Here is a 20,824-nt window from a genome sequence, read left to right on the forward strand (position 1 = left end):
TGTAAACCATGAAAGAGTGGATTGGTCACGGACACGGATGCTGGGTGTGATAATCCAGAGAGGCGGCGCGCTATCGCGTCCCACAGAGTTGAAGAACATCCTCTTTTATGTGTCTGTGGTGAGAAGCCAAGTAGAAATAGAAAGAAATGCCGGCAACAGGAAGGGACCTGTCATTGTGGCGCTGTTTGTGTGGGAGCAATTAAAGCACAGGGGAGACTGCGGTGCTCTGGTGTGATTATACAGCCATGAGAGGAAAGGCAACAACCACAAGGAAGCGTTCCTCAGGTTTTCAACCCACAGGACTTTGTGACAGTCTAGACCTCCAAAACTATTTGCATGATCCGATAACCAGGTTTTACAATAAATCTTCTCCCAGTAAACAACGCCTCTGTGGTTCCGATTCGGGATGTCCGTACAAGGAATGTTTTGTTGTAATGCCACACCATAAAACGAGGATTCACAGTGGCTGGAAAGTATGCTGAATCTTTTATGAGAGAGGCAAGTGTAGTTTTGGACGGCCCGGGTCTGACATTTAAGAAGCATGCGCCAACTCACTGAGCTGGTGTCACTTGAACAGCCCATGCGTCTTCTTCCAATTTCTTAAGCAGCAGCTAGATGTGGTGGAACACGGAAGGAAACAGTGTGGCACGAGATTTATTCTGAAGGGAAATGTGGTGGCAGAAGAGTGGTTGACCCTGAAAAACAGCTGTAGTTTGTAAGATTCCCCTCCAACCGTTTGCCAGTTTGGGGAGTAACCTCGTGAAAATCCATCTGTGGAGACTTTTCTCCCGACAAGAGAAGGTGATAAAAACCGCGTGGTGCAACAGTGTGGGACGGCTTTGTCAGAACAGTAGCTTAGCCACTGTGAAGCAGGGATGAACAGCTTTGACTGGGAATCTGGAGTATTGGTTTTTATGATTAACACCAGTGCCTGAACACAAGCCAAAAAGGTCCCTGCACCTTATTAACACTTCAGGGTCGGACAGTGGGCCAATTACAAACCGACCTCAGTGCCTCCGATGCAAATCAGCCCTCATCAATTGGCTTTCTACCTGAAAGGCCGGCATGAATAAATTAACTCCATGCTAATGAGGTTTGATTTCTATTCAGCTCAAGGAGAACCTGTTCTGTGGTTGTCAGGGGCAGCTGGTGGGAGCACCCCCAATCCCTCTGTCTTGATAAATATTGAGGCTGGGGCTTATACTGCCCCCCAATTAATCCACCCTCACAAGATGGAGTGGGTTTCATCGTGGAGGCCTGACTTCGAACCCGGTGCCAAATGCCATTGCTCTTTGTCCAGACAATGCTAAGAGCTCTTGGGTTCAGTTCTAGATGGCTGCACTTAGGAGACACAGCTCTGGCCCGCTCATGCATGCTGCACCAGTAAAAGACCCTATCCCAGCAACTGACGGGCGCCTCTCCAGATAAAAAATGACCGAATGGTGCGGCCATCTATTTTCCTGGGGGGGAACTCAGCCAAAGGGTATACAATAATAACTGGTGGCATATATACATTTGGCAGAAAGGGAAGTTAAGGTGCCGTTTCAGTGTGAGCAGACCACCCAGGACGTCCGGCGCTGGTTGACAGAGTCGTCCGATTGTCTGTCCAACAGACATACTCCACATTCCCTGGCAGGCAGCAGTCAAAATGGAAACAGCATGCTCGAAGAAACTGTACTGCCACTACTTGTCGTGGACAGACGCCAGCACTAGCTTAAAAAAGGAAAACTATAAATGCTGCGTTCGTGTCCCAATTGTTGTCTATCAGCAATCATCTATATCCAGACGTTCATAATGAGAATCATATGACACCGAATGCCGAACCACTTATGCATGCTCTCTCTCATACTGGTTTCCCTGATGCAGACGACACATCTAAATATGACATGTGAGCCCCGGGTGTATTCTCCCCCTCGGCTATGTGTATATGTCTGGGCAGAGTGATGTTATCCAGCACCAATGTCAACTCCTGGTCTCCGTGCACGGCTGACCTGCTAAGGTGTTGGATAATATTCCCAATAGGGAGCTGAAACTCGAGATGACAACCTGTTCATCATGCTGCCCGACGGCCAGCTAGTTCTCATTCCTGATGCCCCAATTAGCACCTGGCCTCCCCTTCACATGTCACCAGCCGCTGGTCTTTGACACACGGAATCGAACTGTCCCGTTCAGCCGCTGGCTTTCAGCCTTGACCCGTCACCTGCCCTCACCAGGGGCCTCCAGTTACCTCTCACAGTAAATCTGTGACTCTACTGTCTCATCGAGTCTTTCAGTGCGAGGGGATTCACCACCGGTTCCACCAGGTGCGACTCGTCTGGCGTCTCCAAGGCTGAAACTGTGTCATATATTAAAATAAGCTACACTTCCCATGTGGCGTGATGTCACTGAGGTCATGGGTTTGTTTCTGTTGGTGTTGAGTGAAGGTTAAGATTTGCTGCGAGTGCAACAATTACAAATGCACCTGTTAGAAACCTTCGGAGTTGGCTGTCGACATCAGGAAAATGATGTTTCCTTTCGGTTTTGATCGAGCTGCTTAAGTGTATTCAGGTCGTAAGATTGTTTGGAATAATGGAAATGGAATCAATGCCTTTTACAATGGAAGAGCTTCGGTATGAGAGTAGCAGTTCAATAACCTCAGTTTAGAATATATGCACTTTACAACAGAGGTTGAAATACAAACAAACTTGCATAAATGGTTTCAAGGATCAGTTTATTGATTTGAGATAATGCCAACCTCCAGCCCAAGGATTTTCCAGTTGACCTTGGCTAAGAGTTTCTGTCTTTTGTTCGTATTGATGACCATTGATTACCTTTCAACATGTTGCCGAGAAGGAATAATGAAACATTCAACAGGGGGAGCGAGGTCAGACGCAGGAATGGCTTAACACAGAGGCAGGAGGACGACAGGCTGACAGAGAGGAGGCTGTCAAACAACTCATACGCTGTCAGCCCCGAGGCGGTGCAAGCTGGGGCTCATCACATTCACCAAGCCTCCCGCAGAAAACCCTCCATGCTGCGACTCAGGTAATTAGATGGAGATCCCAGGACATTGGTCTGGGGGGAAAATGCAAACTCATTCACACAAGAACTAGCTCTCCTCATGCCATGTACACAGCAGTATTCAGGCTCAGAAGACACGCATGCATCGCTAACCTACAGCTATTTGCAGCATGTCTCTGTATGCCCTCGCTGACAGCTCTGACAGGCCCATGCTTTGCCCTCCCAGGAATTCTCCATAACCACAGAGCGTCACTGATTCTGCTTCACAGGCTCAATTATGTTTACCACTGGAAAAATAGAGATGCTAATGTGCAGGTCTAATGTAAGACAGAGGTAGGAAAGATTTAACCTGGAGGTACAGACTAAAGACCTTCTCATCGGCCTTTGGCAGCATTGATCTTTGACTCTCTGACCTTTGTCTTGACCCCAAAAGACCACGGCATACCGTTACTCGTCCACGTCTGTTGCCTGTTTCACTGGATGCATTAAACAGCCGGTTTAAAGAATCCTTCAAGGGGCTAGGAAGCGATCTGACTCATTCCAGTAGGAAAAGAAGAGTTTTGCATCACATTATTCTGTCTTCCGCTCATTTTGGTTTTAAAGCTGGGACATTACATCACCTAGAGGTTGATGTAAAATCAGCAAAGACTCCTTTTTAAGATTAAAGAAATGCTTTCAATTAAATTGTAAGAGATTCTGATATCTCAGGATTTCTGTGGGGTCTTAAAAATCTGATTGTTAACTATATTAAAGACCTATAGTTTGTCTTAAAGCTCTTTAGGTAGGTCTTAATTATTTTTGAATTATGTTAATGCTATTTCTGTTGTGCTTTAAATCCTGTAAGAAATCTGTGGAAACCCTGTATTTAAAGTAACTGCTGCACCAGCTTGTAGATTTTGTTTCAGAACTGTACGTAGCTTGCAAAGCTAAAAACCACATAGTTTCAACAGTGACTCAGGAGAAAGTTAAACAAGCGAAATTCAATAAAGTCAAGGAATGCACATTGAGGCTCTTAGTACGAGCAAACACACACAATCTCCCTCAGACTATACTGACACACACTCACTGCTGAAAACCCTCACCGCCGAGTAAACATGCTTAAAAGACTGACGTCCAACTGCAGCGTCTGAACTCCCCTTTGAATAATGGGGAGCGAGTGGAGTATCGGGAGTAATGAGGCATGATGAAAGTGCGGAGGGATCCGGTGTATCTGCTCTCTCCGAAGCCTGGTTCCTGATCGCCCGTGCCTGGTTCTGTTCAGGCCGCTATCGAGGCCCATGTGGCTCGTACCGGTGCGAGCGAGCGCTAATTGAACCGCACACATCATCTTAATCAATGTTTCCTGCGTGTCCAGAAAATCTACATTATCCACACGAAAGCTCATGAATGGCCCCGTTCACTCTCAAATAAACATCTTTAAGGGCTCGACACACATACTGTATATGTATTTCTGTATTGAATACTGGAGGTTTGCCAGAGCAGGGTGAGACCACTGATGAGATTAAATGATCCTGATCCTGAACGCAGACCACTGCACCCAGCTGCCAACTTCACGGGGAAAAAATGAGGCCGGATTGTTGATCCACATTTTCTAGAAAGGAATTTTTGGCATCAGTGGGGCCAACTGCGGATACAGTAGCAAAACTAATAAGCAGCATATTGCCTTACAGTATTAGACCAGCAGGAGGTAATATGGCAGTGTTAATACGATACCAAAACAGAACAGTAGCTTAATGTCTTTGGTGAAGCTGTACGTTGTCTGAGCAAACATTAGAAGTATTGAAAAATCGGAAAAGTTAAAATTAACAGCAGTACCATGTTAACACTATCATCACAGACACAACTCACTATTAGTGTTATTAGTTTTAAGCTGCGGATTCATAAGGCCGGAAATCGATATTAGGATTTCAGGACTGATACATATTCTTAAAAAAAGGAATATAACCTTTTTTTTCCTCTACAAAACTTTTCCATTTAACAAAATAAGCCAAATGTTAAAGCATGATCTTAACGTTAGCAGCTGTACCCTCAACTTTAGCCTGAATTAAATTGTCTACCATTGGGAATTTATTGACTAAAACCAATGACGCTTTCGATAATTGACGATAATAGATTTTTGATACAACACAGATTTTGTGTTGTACTAAACAGGCATCAAGTTAAATTTCCAGTCCCCACAGTCCAATAGAATATGACAAGTAAGTACAACGGGCTACACCTTCTTGTAGCCGACTCCAGACCATTGGAAAACTCTTGATTGCTAATTGCTAACAGCTTTCGGTAGGCTAGTTATTGACGAGGCTCCATGAGACCATGAGCACTCTATGCTAACGCTACTCATCTAAGAAGTAACATGTGGAAGCATCATTTCAATTGTCAGATTAGTGTAATTGAGTCAAGTTTCTGTCGGAGTCTAATCCGGATAAAAAAGTTAAAAAGCTGCTCCATTTCTAAAACAAGCCAGACTTCTTGAGTGTGCTGTGGTTTCGTTGCAATAAAACAATCGCTGACAATTTAGTCAAGATGAGACCACTTCTGTTATTATCGATAAATATTAAGAGCTTTTAAAAGGCTTTACGCAATCTCTCAAATTAATCTGAATGTTTGTGTCGTATTTCGGCCTCGTTCTTAAACAGTCAATACATCAAACATACCATGAAACGGGCCAAAACAAATGTTGAGGAGTTATTATCTTTTATCAGAACAGTGCTGCTGTGAGCCCGTGTTTATTATCCGAGGCACGGAAGAGACAAGGCACTGCTTGAGAGTTCGTTATTTGGGTTAGTTGCATTTTTCCCTGTTTATTATGCGGGTTTTAATTGTGGCCTGGCTGCGTTCGCCTCCAGATCCCACGAGTAAGCAGAGCGAGGCAGAGAGGAATGTCAGAGACAGCAACTTCTCCGCAGGTCGGGGGGCTTTACGCCGGGAGTCCCATGAACCTGCCTTACCCCTGGTTTGGATTTCAGCAGTGACACAAGAGGGAAAAGGGTGAGGATATCCAAGCGTCCAGATCTATGTACAACACGGGCGTCTGACTCGCCAGTTTATTTTCTTGGTTTAGTTAGTTCCAGCTCGGGTTTTCACATCTGGCGGGTAGAAGAATTCACACTCCGGGACTACATTTTTGGCCACCCGGCAGGTGCCAAAACACCTGCGCTCTCTTCCCCCACAGGGACACCGCCCACCGTCCTCCACTATGACTCGCCGTCCATCTTTCTGGCTGCTTTGGCCGGAGCCCAGACTCCCTGAATTCTTCCCTCAGTAAAGAGGCCGGTGTTTAAACGAGCCTCCACCTCAGGCCTTAAGAGTCTCCATACATCTGGTGCTTACCCATGCTGAACTCTCCCCTGCAGACAGCGGGAGTTATGACCCTCATCCTCCTCAGCTCGAAAATGGGTATCGACTCATACGTCGCATTTTTTTAAGCTCAAGTGCTCGATCCTGAGCTGCAGTACAATATCAATTTACAGGGAAGTCGGCTGTTTATGGCTTTGGATATACACCCTGCTACTTTACAACCCATCGTCTGCTGGGTCTTGACTCATAAATTCAGCTAAATGCATTCTTCTAATTACAGCTCAATAAAAACAAACACACATCTAAACTCTCATTAAGACCGAAGTCAAAGAGTCTGTAAAAGAAATGGTGCTCTGCAGGCAAACTCTCCTTTTATGGTGCTCCCTGAGGAGATGCACGCTTACAGTAAATACATCAAATCTAATCTGCACTCAGAGGGAATAACGTGTTGCAGGATCACAGAGATTGTATTTTCAGCATTGTGACCTTTGACCTTTAAGGAATGGCTATTTGGAAACTGGGGAGAGAGTGGATAACGTGACTCGAGTCCTTAAAACCAAAGATAGTGATGGTTTCCCTTTTAGGCAGTCAGTGGTTTGGGCTTTTATTTTCCCCTCTGCGGTTATTTAATGACTCACACGGCGTGGAGAGCTGAAACAGAGTGGGCCGTGAGGACAGGCTGGTTCAGACGTTCAGAATGAAACAACAAACAATAATCCAAGAAAAGAACAAAAGAGAAATATGCAGGAATGACAGTATAAGCGTGCGAGGAAAGAACGAGCTCCAAATTGGGGAAATACGTGGCACATGGCATATTTAGTCTCAGTCTGAGGATGGAAACCAAAACAGGAGTGCGGCTGCTTCAGCTTCACATTCTTTGACTTCTCTATCTGTCTGATTGAGTGATGGATGAGTGACAGTCTCATCTGCTCCGTGAGGCCTAATTAGAAATGTTTAGATACCATTTTCTCCGGATACCGATTTGGATACCTGGAATTTGCGCAGCGCACCGATCCGATAAGAATAACAACTAAAAACAGCTGTGTCCACTAACCCTGCATGTAAGTGATGATTGCTGTTATTCTATGGCCTATTGCTGGAGTTGTAATTGGCAACACTAGCGCCACCACTCAAAACGAGAGTCTTGCATACGTCACATTTTAGCTAAGTCTGGCTAACGCTACTCCAACGGAAATCACTTCCTGAAGTAGAAGTAATTTCCAGGAAAAGAAGATTGCAGCGTTATCTGGGTGAAACTAATATACTCCGAAGACGTGGCATTGGCTCGGACCATAGATTTGGATACTCGCCGAAGCCTGATCCGTAATCTTCAGCATTAACTGTTATCAGAACATCTCCAGGCCTAATCAACAGCAAGAGGTAGAGGGAGGGGATCAAATGTCTCCGTCAGCGCCTGCACACGATCCAACCACTGCAATAAGGTTTCTCCAACACTCTGCACGGCTCATCCACACTAAACCTTAACCTGCTTACCACCAAAGTACACTCTCAGTTCAAGGGATCATCAAAAATTCATAAAATAATCCATGTCAGAGAAATTAAATAAAACAGGAGATTCCGAACCAGAGGCAGCAACAATACCCACAGGCACATAGCGCAGAGTGCTGTGATTAAAGTTTAACTAGGAACAGATCCAGGGACGGTCTGATGAGCAGTTCCACCTCCTGCAGAGCTTTGACTCTTTGCTTACCCACAACGAATGGATGAGGTCCGAAAACAAAGCGTCAAGGCCTGAGGTGTGTTTGAGTTGGAGTTAGTTAAACTATTTGCAATCCAAGAAAACAGCATCGTTTCATAAGATCTGCAAAGTCCGAGTAAGCCGTTATTCCATTATCACGTAGCCCCTGGCTAACCTTGATTATCGGCCATTTGTTTAGCATTAGCGCTAAACACATGGCTCCAGTGTAATCTCCTTCCATCTGCGGCGAGTCACAACAAGCGGACAGAGGCCATGTGGACGGTTTACAATCATTTTCATGTGTTTCTTCTTACCTTCGAATGTGAGGAAGACTCTCGGCAGAGGCTGAGGGAGGCAGGAGACCTCGGTGGGGAGGAGTGAGAGAGCCAGGAGGGAGAGAACCACAGCTGACACCCGAGGTGGCCTGGCCTTCACCTCCGGCCTGCCCATGACTGCGCCGCCACTCAGGAACTAGGACCGGTCACCGCTGCCTGTTGGAGAGAAAGTCAGGGACCTAGTTTGAAAGTTTGTCCAAACAAGCATACTGTTGCAAATTGACTAACTACTAACAAGCCACTTCTTCAGTGTTTCTGCGATTGGGAATGTAAAACACAACTATCCTTGCACCAGAAGAGCTTTCATGATAGAAATCTTGCAGATGCACCCCTCTTAAAAAATGGATGAGTTAAATCTGCACAAAAGAGCTGCCGGAGAAACTCTCCACCTCGGCCTTCTCTGGTTCCTTTTCTATATCAGGGCAGGAGAAGCTCAATAATTGATGGCGGCAGGTAATGTGCTGCCCGCGGGGCGCTATCCCTCCTGCGATTCCAAAAGTCCACTGCTGGAGGAACGCTCGGCTGCTTCAACCCAAACTGGCTGCTGCGCTGCCCGAGTGCTACAACAATGACATTTGCACTATACAGTTGAAAATGACCCTTTTGTTTTTTAACTTTTAATGCCAAAAAGAAAAAGACATGTTTTTCAACAAGAGGGCGGATCCCGGCTCTCATGGCTTATTGATGTGCACTGAAAAATTGATGGGCACCGGAGATAAGAAAGCTGCACGTTTGCAATGAACATTTCAGTCTCGGGGTGTAGCGTACAAATAGGTTGAGATATGGGCGTTTGTGGTGAAGTGCAGCGTGACTGATTTACAGCAGAGGCAGACGTCCACTGTTCAGGTGCATGAGGACAACATGTGGAGAAGTGCAGAGGAAAGGAATCTCTCTCTGGCTGCATGAGGAGGAATGAAGCAGCATGGGGTTTAACCAGCCGGCTGCTGTACTGCAGCCCCCGTCTTACTGCATCTCTCACACACACACACACACACACACACACACACACACACACACACACACACACACACACACACACACACCTCCCTCCCCCAGAGCCTCCCTCAGCTCGGGCGTCTGCAGCTTCAGCCCGAGGCTCAGGACAGCCCTCGTCCTGTTCTGGCTTCTGTCCCTCATTCTGACGGGGTTGGTTTGCCAAAAATGACAAAAAACCTATGTCTCTGATGTCCTCACTTGCCTCTCGTGGTGTCTCGTCCTTGCACAAAGCTTGGGTCTCAGTTTTGTTGGTTAGTTTGTATGTTTGTAAGCGAGATTACAGATAAATAAGTAGATATCCAGAGAACTTGGAAGGCTGCAGCGCGAGTGAGGGAGGAACTCAATACATATTGGTGCAGATGCAGGATTTTTTGCCATTGCAACATTTTATAATTCACAGATTGTGAAAAATCAGGCGTATTTAGAGAACTGATATCCATGAGTTTGTGTAATTTGTTGCAGCTTGATTGAATTAAAGGGGACTGATGCTGGAGGTTTGTGCTCCACTGATTCTAGTGTGATAACATTTTGAGGAATTCCTTGCTGAGGTTCTTCCAAAAAGATGCAGCAGTTGTTGATAAATATCCGAGCTGTGCGGCCATACAAGACTTCTTACCAGGTCTTAAATTAATCTCTCTTTTTTTTTTTCAACTTAACAAAGTCCACGTTTCAAAATCCACATTTAACAAAAGGGTCATTTAAAGTTTGACGAGCGTTTTAACTCTGCATTTTTTGGGGAAAAAGACCAATTTCTCTGGTGCACATTAGTTCCAGTGTAAAACGCTGTGGTCTGTGAATTATCCTCAGTAATGGGTCCGGAAAAATAAAAAAATGACATCCGTATTCATTAATTCCATATGTCACGGGTTTATATCCAATGCCACAGATCAGTGCCAGTGCAGTAAACAGTGTATTGTTATTGTTTTTATCGGGGCAACACGTCAGGGTATGGACCGGGGGCTGAAGTTGGCTGGCTGGTCGCCCTTTTGTCCTTCATGGCACGTCACATTGTTTACTTTAACCACAAGCTTTTCCCTAATCCTAACCAAGTGTGTTTTGGGGGATTTTAGGAATTGGACGTTATAGAAAATAAAAATGAGTCCAATGTGGGGATTTGTGACAAATGGCATAATTGACATGGATTGCCCCCATGCAGGCTGGGAAAGGTGGGTGATCTCCCCGGCAGAAGCTCTGGCACAGAAACGTCGGGTCCCACAGCTGCTAAACACATCATCCGGGGAGTTAGTCGCCTTCTGAGCGTCTTGTGACATCCCCACCAGATCAGGTTTTGACACTTCCTCAGTTTCACAAACGCCTCGATTTCTTTGATGATCGTCACACGAGGACGCAAACGTGCTCGCCACCCCTCTCGGGAAGCCCCCCTGTGTAATGGGCTCCCATTAAAGAGATGCTTCCCGGTTTGTTGCCAAGGAATGAAAAAGATAATAAATACTTTAAATTATTGTCTGGAGTTCATCAAAATCCAGAAATTCCAGCAGCGACTCTTAGCATCTCTGGAAAGGTAATTAAATGCTTTTCCTCAAGGGAGGTCAGAGAGTCAGAGCTGTATTTCCAGTGTAATGATAATTGTGTTTATGGTGCATTCCCTTGGTCGACAGCCTAATTAATTTTCCATCTCACTTTCTCTTCCACCAGCGCCGCTCAAAAACTAATATTGATTGATATTGATAGCAGAAAACTGCAGCGCTGTACAAGCAAATACTCCTTTTTTCCCCTTCCCCTTCATTTTTCCAAACTGGCTCGGTAATTGTTTGGCTCGTGTTAATGCTTTAAACACATGAACACAATTTGGGGACAGGAAATTGAGAGAGAAAGTTCGAGGGATTAAATTGTTCTGTAATGTCGCTCTATTTTTTTGCCCACGAGAATTAACACTGAAATCGTAAACAAGCTGCTCCCTGTCCCGTCTCTGAGAGGACGATGTGTGTTCATACCACACCCTGTCATTCAGATGTCAGTGGATCTGTTACAGTCACACACATACCAGGCACAGCAAAGAGTGTGTGTGTGTGTGTGTGTGTGTGTGTGAGAGTGTTTGAAGTATCAAAACTTCAAAACCAGCATGTGGATCTTGTGATGGCAGCATTCAAACCCTGTGATCTAAGACAATCCTCTTTCACATTCACAAATAAGAGCGTTTTTCATAGTAGAAGACAAAGGTTGACTTTTAAAAAGTTCAATCACCAAGCAGCTGCAACAAAGTCATGACTCATTTTCTGGACATTTATAGACGGTGCATCCAATGAGGGAAATCAAGCCGTGTAGCAAGTAGACGAATGTAATAACACACGAGATCTTTGAGGTGAAATGTGTGAGAGCGTCAGATTGAGTCAGTTTATCCTCACTGGTGGGACCCTGCACCTGTTAAGCCTGAAGCCCACCAGCGCCTCTCTGCATCCTGCCTCAGAACAGCAGATAGACCCTGTCCTGACAGAGACGGGATTTAAGATCAGTCCTCGGACCGGGACTCACCTTCCAGGAGCTCGCTCCAGTGTGGATCAGATGTGAAGAAAGCCAGGCATCAAACCAGACCTGGGTCCTTATTTATCCCTTTCTCTCACAACCACCTTGTTTCCAGTCTCCTCCAGTGACACCACAGAAGAAAAATGCAGCTATTCCATCTAAGTGCTCACACAGCAGGCTTGACTGAGAGAGGGAGAGAGGAGGAGAGGAGAGAGGGAGGAGAGCGAGAAGACAGAGAGAGAGGGCTGGTGTCCTATTACACACTCTCCAACTCAAGCCCCCGTCCTCCCCTCCGCCTCCCTCTTCTCCTCCCACCTACCCCTCCCTGACATGATCGTCCTACCCCCCCCCCCCTCCCTCCTGTTAACTACATGTACAGCTCAGAACATGAGGTGGAGGACACGTACCTCACACACACACACACAGAGAGAGAGAGAGAGAGAGAGAGAGAAGGTGAAGCCTGAGAGTTCAAACACAATCAGGCCAAATTTAACAACATCTAATTTTCACTCCTTGATATGAATGAAATCAGATTTTCCATCAAATTCCATCCACAAATAAAAATTCTGCTCATATTCTTGTTAAACAAAAACTGTTTACTTGCTCTAATGTTCAGGAAACACGTCACTCTCCTCAGACCGTCCACTGCTGCAGCTCCTCTGTTCAGCCTCTGTCTGAAACACTTGGTTTCAGCTCCTGTTTCTTTAAGACTGCCCCCCCTTCCTCAAAAAGGCAAAATGCCCCCCCTACAAAAATAAAAAATGGTCAGTGTTGCATTATGGGTAATGTTGGAAATTAAAAAAGACATCCTTTTTGTAGGGATGCTATGCTAAATCCGTGGCATTAGCCAACTTATTAGCACTAAACTCAGAGTACAGATAAGGGAGTAATACTTGCAATACTTGAACTTAAGGGACGAAATACTTGCAAAACTGCAAAACAAATTAAATATTTTGGCCTGATGACGACACCATTGGGAATATTAGGGGATCTCCAAAGTTAAAACACTTTATTCTGAGGGGGTCTTGATTGTCAAAGTCAGTCGGGTCTATCGTCTGGGCACAAGGAATGTTCAATACTGCTGTGAGTAGCTGTTGACATTTTTCAACCCTGACCAGTGTGGTGGACTGACCATCAGAAACCACACAGCCATCCCAAGAACCACACAGCGAGCATGGCTCCAAAAAGTGCTGATCTGTCCCTATATTACCGACATTCCCTCTCAAACCCCCTCAACCATTTAGTACGTTCAACTGTCATCCTCGTAAAAGTAATAACAATCGTCATCCGATGTGGTCAACCAGGAAAAACAGAAGATTTGGAGATGGTTTTGTCGACCGAAGCACAAACCAGAAGCATGCAAACCCAGCTTGTACATATAATCTTCAGCCCCCTTTAAATGGGCTCATTGGAGAGAGAGAGAGAGTTTAGAATGAAATCCTGGACCAAGCCAAACCTGCATCAACACGATCCCTGGTTCCAAAACAGACGTAGCTTCCACACGAGCCCAAACCAGAGGAGTCAGGAGTCTCGGACGACTTGGCTCGGCTGGATGAACGATCGCCGCAGTCTCTGATTAACTGTGTTTCCACGCTGAGCTCCGCAGGGAGACATTATGCTCCGCTTGCATTTTTCATGAATGGGTGCGTTTGTGTTTCTCCCCGAGCCTGAGTGTCACATGTCAGTCGGCTGCAGGTACGAGCCCGGGACGTGAAGGGATTTTTACACTTTTAGCACTTTGGCCTCAAAGCTGAAAAGTGGAGCTTATTGTTAAATCAGAATGTGTGAAACAGGAGAAAGAGGGGAAAACAGGGGGGATCGCTGGTGTCTCCGCCAGAGGGAAATAATTACCTCTGTCCCTGACAATGCAGCGTGATTTACGCCTCTTCAATTAAAATGTCAGCCCACCAGAGCGGTGCAGGGTATTCATTGGCCCCGTTGGCATGCCCATCACATGTTGGGAGGAGGAGAAGAATGGAAAGGAGGTGGGTGAGCGCTAAATGGAGACGAGGCGCATCCTTTACTATCCCCGCGACGGAGCCTCGGCTGTAAATTCACTTAATGAGTGTGGTGAGCCGCAAAGAGGGTCTCGCAAACAGGTGGGACGTCTGACAGGAGACATGATTGCAGAGGATTGTGTCTTTCGGCGAGTTAAATGAAAACGTGTTGTCAAATGTTTTTTCCATTTCATTCCGAAAAATGACGCCGCGTGGTCTCTTGTCATGCAACATCTGTGCTTGTTAGCGCTGCAGATGTTGCACGTTTGTCACAGTGATGTTAAAAGGTCAGGGGAGGCCCTCCCGTGATGCTCGCCACATCACGTGCACATGTATGCACTTTGTAAGACGGTGTTCAGTCGCCTGGTAACCGTCACATACTAATACACATCCACCGCTGCTGTAATATTTCACTGCGGGGTCACTGCTCACATTTCTTTTTTTTTTACGGTTCTGCTCTTTCCTGCGGAGTCTCGCTGTGAGAAACATGATCGACCAAACACAGGAAGTCTGTTTATTTCCGATGAGATTCAAGAAGCAGGGGCTTGTGCCACGAAGTTAGGTTGAACACAGCCAGGATATGTTTTCATTATCCGGCTTCTCTTTGCCTAACATCGGTCGTCCTGGGAAACCTGTACGACGAAGATATGTAAGGAAACAATCACTGACACTTCAAGCTTTGGTTGATCACAAGTAATGACAAGGAGGTTTTCAGCCCTGTCCGTTTGTTGGTTTGCTTTTTAGCAGGATAACACAAAACCATCTCAACAGATTACCACGAAACTTGGTGAATGAATGCGATATGGCTCAGGGAAGAACCAATTGAATTTTGGGTGTGGATCCATGAATTTTCTTTAACATTGGAAGGTTTTTCAACATTTTCCGAGGAAATAATTCATGGATCTTGATGAAAACAAATAATCAGGCACTTTAAGGGAACTTATATATAAGAGAAGTGAAATTTGGTACAACGTGATTGAATTTAAGGCGCCAGCTGGACCTTGGTGGAGTCGTGGGCTCTACTGAGAGTCATTCTAGTTGCTATTGTTCTGTTGGTCAAACTAAGCTCGATAAATAACCAGAGCACAGGGTTAGGTCTTTAAAGCGTATAGGTGAAAATGAGAAGTCGTAAAATGTATATTTAAGAGGTTGGAACCAGTATCTGTTGTAGATTTACTCGATAAATGACGTAAAAATACTTTATGGGTTCCTAAAACCCTGCACCGCCCTTACAAACAAAAGAAAAGAGTCCATATCTGTGAACACAAATCTGGTTTTATATCCAAAACTGCTGTTTCCTCTCCTGCTTCAATCCAAACCCCAGTCTCAGCGTTGACAGGTTTATTCTGTTGCACTTTAATGGATTTTCCATCTCGTCCCCAATGATCCATCGGGGCGGTTATCTTGTACAGTAGTAAAGTGTTGCTCCATTTAATCCGTAAGTGAGCGCTGATACAGATTCCAGTCAACGCGATGCAGGGAGACATGTGACTTAACGTGTTTGACGATTGCTTGATAATGATTATTGAAATATCAGGGGCGACCGGTGGTGTTGATTTCCAGCCTGGTGTGAGAGTAAACCCCCCAATTCAACGATCTGTGTGCTTCCCATAATGCTTCTGGAAGAAGAAAACCCATAACAGATTATATTTTCCCATCAGGGCAGCTGCTGTGATTTTTTACGTATGTTCATTCCATCTGTGCAGCTGGTGTGTACTTGTGGCCGACACTTGTGTGAGCCTGCGAGAGGGAGGAAAAACAAAAAGAAAAGGGGGCACAGACGTGAATAATGGCACCGCTAATTGGCTGCCAGGCACCAGAGGGCAAATCTGATAAATGCTAAACAGGAACAGGCAGCGTCCTTCACTTTCAACAGCCTCACTCCCGGAGATTAATCGGAGAGGTTTTTCGCCGCCTCTGCAGCCAGAGGTGAGGAATCCTGCCAAAGTCACGCTCTGCGTCAAAGCAGCTCCGGAGACGTTTCCCTGCACCTCTCGGCTGTCGAAGCATCAGCTGGAATTCACACGTTACTGTAACAGTACAGTGATGGAGTCTGGGCTCGGGTAATGTGGACTGACGCAGGGTGGAAAGTGAGACGGAGTGTGGCCTCGCCGTGAGACGCTCATTTCCATAAGAGAGGGACGGCGGCGGTGCACAGTCTCACGCTGCGGATGAAAGTGATGGTCCGGTACAGAGAAGAGGACAAACAGAACAGACGAGCTGGTGATGAGTGGAAAACTCATCAAAGTGACTCACTTATTTTTATTCCGAGACTTTTTCCGAATCTAAAACACACCTAGACCCAGATGTTGTCGCTGAGTTCTGTCCAAACCCGGTCGATGCATTTCCAAGAGCAACAACAACAGTGGTGCAGAAATGATGTTTCTGTCAGTTTTCAGTCTGACTGTGTCACATGGTACGAAGCCACACACTGTTTAAACAAAGGACAAAACAACAGAGGAATAGAAAACCCCAGTTCGCTCAGAAAAGACCTGCCTCAAATAAACAATAGAAATATCTGACGGTCAAAACCACCTAAAGTTTGGCAAGGAAAGAACATTACATTTTTCATTTTGGCTTTTAAAAGTACAAGAACTCTCTAAAATATAACAATAATAATATAGAAATTCTTATAATCTTTATCATATAGAGCACATTTAATAATACAGATTACAAGGCAGCAATTAAAACAAAGAAATCATATAATCATCATCATAGCTATTAAAACATATTTGGCAGCTGTCTGCAGTCTGTCTGGAGATGTTTGGTTGAGGCAGGTAAAATGGCTGACGTCCAGACACGACGGAGACATGCAGGAGACAGGATTGTGTCTGTGTCTTTAAAAGTTATGATGCAACATGTTTTTGAAATATTTCTTAGAACATTTCTAAAACACATGATTGTACAAGCTTTGCGGTGTACGACTTTAAACTTAGATAGAAAGAAAACAACACACTGCACCAACCATCCTTGATTCCACTTGGTATGAAATGAGGGTAAATCTGTTATTGGGTCTTAATATATCTGGGAATAAATAATATGAGGATCTAAAAATGAGTAAATATGGTTAATGGTTAAATTGCATTTATTAAACAATGTTTTTTGACCAGGAAATCCAGCATTATGGTCAGAAAATGTCCAATGTGGACAATGTCGCTGCTTTACCTGACACAGTACCCCCACTGCACATCATTTCCTGTCCTGCACACTTCCATGTCGGTTGGCGGGAGGACACGATAAATCAAATTAGAAGCTTTCTCCTTCAGGCCTTTAACTTCCACCACCGGTGGTAACTAATGGAATCTGGTTATGATTTATCCTCCTTCCTGTGTTCTGCAGCTTCTGTACTGCTTGTGATGCTGAGCTTCACGGTGAGATCTTTTAACGTCAGTGCACCGTCTACAAGTTAATTAGTCAGTTTAATAAACCACTGCTACAGTTGTCGTGCTTTTCAATCTGGACTTCAACTCGTCTCCAGGCTATTTTCTACTATTTAAATCTCAAAAGCTCTAGATCACGACCTAGCGGCGCTCTGTGATGATCACTTATTGACGCTTGTCTTTCCGATTTGCTGATACAGACTCGTAAATCGATCTTTAGAGATCAAGCGGAAAACTTCCAAAAAGATTACAGCCAAATGCTTAAATGTAGTTTTCACCTTAAGTTGCTTCAAACAGAGTAAACTTAAGTAAGGATTTCCACATCTGATCGATCGTAGCCCACCGTAGACACATTATGGTGTTTTTTGGAAAATGCTTGATCTTAAAGTTTATTTATACTGTGGCAGATCTTCATGAGGTAAGAAACAGTAAGTCAGTAACTCAGCCAGGGGCATGGGATTCATTTAAATTGGGCACTCGATTTAGGTTTTTCACCCTCATAAATATCTCTCCCCTAATGCCTGATGTTTTTCATCAAAAACCCATGAATAACTATTTGAGAAATCACTGAGAATGTAGCAAAAGGCCCTAAATCCTGAAAAGAAACTCCTGAATCTGCACCCAGTGTCAGTGGTTTCTTCCCCGACCCAAACTGCTTCCTTCCACCAAGTTTCCCTGTAATTCGTTTTTGCGTAATCCTGCTAACTACCAGACAAACACATAACCTAGTATAGTACTTTCAGATTAAAAGTCAGTGAGCGGACGTATTGTTTAATGTAAAATACAATACGATATTAGATTCAGCCCCTTTTCCATGGGGCAGAATTAATTGAAACATGAAAAATACAGCAGCTTTTTGTCTGAATAGTGTTTCCTAAGGGCTGGACAGTTTTCAGATGAATAACAGAACATGGGTAACAGGGATTTCCAGGGAAATTGAAACAGAAAGAGCTGGGAGTGTTGTGTGTGTGTGTGGATATTTGGCTCGCGGTGCAGATAGGCTAATCACTTCGGGGAACGACGCGATGAGACAATCGGCCCGAGAGACTTCACTCCTGGAGCGAGCGGCTGCACTCGGACGGGTGACAGCTGCTGGGAGGAGAGTCCTGGAAGCAGACCCTGGAGTAATGGAGTTGCTGGAAGGTGGAGAGGTTGTAAGAGTGAGGAGGTCCAGGAGAGCTGCTGGCTACAGGCATGGGGATTATCTCAATGGGGGGGCAGTGGCTAGGACGGGGCTAGGACAGATGTAGAGAAATTGGGCTTTTGGAAGACAGAAAATGTTGGATGCCATTTCAGGTTTGTCATGTGTCTGATGTTTTATTGCCGCTGAGGCAGTTACGGAGGGACTGGGAGCAGACTGGAGTTGTAAGAAGGAAGTGTTGGAAGTAAATTTGAGCCTGAAATTAGAAAATGTGACAACACTGACGTCCAGACTTTCACTCGAAGACACTTGGTCCTGCCAGGTTTAATGTTGGAAGATAAAAGTAAGCTTGAAGATCTCTGGGGAGAATTAGGAGGCTACATGCCCCCTACATGAGGTCTTTGGATGGATTTAAATCCACTTGGCTGAACCAAATGCTGCAGACTGAAGACGTGACCTCCTCACTGCTGGAGGAGACAGAAGGTGTCATTGTTCCACGGTGGGATGAGGCCGTTTTACCATTTTATGAGCAGATGGTGATAAGTCAAAAATCTATGTTACATCAGAGGGTCAGTGATATGTCTGGTTGAGTAGAGACTCCAGCTCTAGAATATTTCCACCGATTTTGGCTTAATCCAAAAACAATGCTGCTGAATTAGTCGTTTTTCAAAGTGTGAACTCAACTGAGCGCCGGCGAGTTGTTTGATAAGAAAAGACAAAGGTGTGGCACAGAGGAATTTGGACCCGTTCACCACCTCATGCCTGAGCACAGACAGCAAGCCGACTGGATTTCACCTGCAATTACATGTTCTGCAGAGCACTGATCGATGTTGATTGGAGCTGGTTTTGGTTTAGTTTTCCTTGTGTCACTGCGTTTCTGAATTAAATCACCTTTCCCATCATATCACGTCAAACTATCAGGAGGAGGTAAGTGAAGCTGGAACTGCAGCTCCTGCCTTTTTACAAGCTCCAGCGTTTTTGAAAATGACTCATAAGGTTGTTTTTATGTGCGTAAGTGTGTCGTGGCCTCATCTCCAAAATGTGTGAACTCTGTAATCCTCCATATGCCTCCACGCTCCCTCATCATGAAAGACGTCCGTTCACCGAGCGAACACAGCCACTCAGCAGATGTTATCAGCTAAATAAGTTATTTAAATGATGAGCGAGACAAAGACGGGGGCCTGACGACCGAGTAGGAAAGATGGAACATTATGCCACACACACACGAGATACTCCCATCCTCCCCGGCTTTGCATTCTCGTCGAACATCATCATCGCTGAGGCGAATCCATTTCGGCCTGTCAGCTAAAGCTCATTAACTTGCCGCGGCAGTTCCCGTCTCGTTACTCTGCCTCCTGCTGTATTTTATTAAATTTCAAACCTCATTTCCCTGAAGTGTCACTGCCTCCATCGCTCTTTGTTTTTTTTTTCCAACAGGGGGAAAATATCACTAAGAGATGCATCCTTCAACTGGGATATTAAACACGACAGCGTCTTCAAACAAAAAACATAAACAACCGAGCACCAATGATTATAATGCTTTGAAACCAGAAAATGGGTAAATCTTATCTTAATCTCACACGTACTGAACCGACAAACAAAGAAAGGCTCTGAGGAGAATCCGCTGATCGGGAAAAGTTGGTTACGTCACGTCAGGACCGTGTTGGTTTAACCTGCAGTTAAACTCTCGGCTCAGCGGGGGTGCCCGATTTGACCAGTGAATCGAAACTGCGATAAGATCTGCGGCGATTGCTTTGACAGTAAACACCCTCCGTGAGTGATACAGGGTTACCACATACCAAGCTGGGAAAATCCTCAAAAGGAAAAGATTCTAAAAAACAAAACCCCCGGCCTGTTGCAACGAGCTCATTCCTCCTCTGCACCATTTGTCATAATTCAAATGAGTTAAGTAGATAGTCCAGGATGGAGGCGGAGCTACTTCCTTTATCTCCATCTGAATTCCTGTAATTTGACTGTCACTGCGGATATCTTCAGTGAGTCCAGATCTCCATGTGGTTCTTCCACATGCATTACTATCAGGTCAATGGGCGGGGGGGCGGGGGGGCTCTATTGGGGCGTATCCCCCCTGAATCGGCTCAGAACAACGAGGTCACTCAATAGCGTTCGATTTGCAAAATGTATTCTGTCGGCGTACCTGACTTTAAGGAGATCATGTCAGAGTCGGGCCCGAACGGTCGTGATTGTCAGATTGAGCCGTCATCAAAGGGTCGGAGGTCACCTGTCCGTCATCGACCTGGTGTCAATCACAGGTTTGACCTCTGTGACCGAGACGAGAAAACGGAGAAGATGCCAATTCTGACGAGTCAAAACACAGTGCCTGTCAATGGGAGAGTGGTTTTGAGGAAGAGGAGAGCGAAGAAGAAGGAAAAAAGACCAAGATGTCAGGTTCACATGTAGCTCAAGGAACCAAGTAGCCTTCTGGGACCTGTATTACCCACAATGCAACCACAATACTGAGAGTAGGGTTGGAACAA

At 45.2% G+C, this 20,824-nt stretch overlaps 1 protein-coding gene across 1 annotated transcript in view; it reads right to left on the reverse strand.

The window, feature by feature from the left end:
* The window catches only part of sema3c (sema domain, immunoglobulin domain (Ig), short basic domain, secreted, (semaphorin) 3C), a 36,349-nt gene extending 24,320 nt beyond the window's left edge, over positions 1-12,029 (reverse strand). Inside the window, exons 1-2 of the mRNA XM_035147087.2 lie at positions 11,821-12,029; positions 8,311-8,487 (exon numbers count right to left, since the gene is read on the reverse strand). Of these exons, the coding sequence (XP_035002978.1) occupies positions 8,311-8,446 (136 nt within the window). The 5' untranslated portion in view covers positions 8,447-8,487; positions 11,821-12,029. The remainder of the gene's footprint in view (positions 1-8,310; positions 8,488-11,820) is intronic.
* Positions 12,030-20,824: the final 8,795 nt, after the last annotated feature.

The sequence above is a fragment of the Hippoglossus stenolepis genome, chromosome 22 (genome assembly GCF_022539355.2).
Source record: "Hippoglossus stenolepis isolate QCI-W04-F060 chromosome 22, HSTE1.2, whole genome shotgun sequence".
NCBI lineage: Eukaryota > Metazoa > Chordata > Actinopteri > Pleuronectiformes > Pleuronectidae > Hippoglossus > Hippoglossus stenolepis.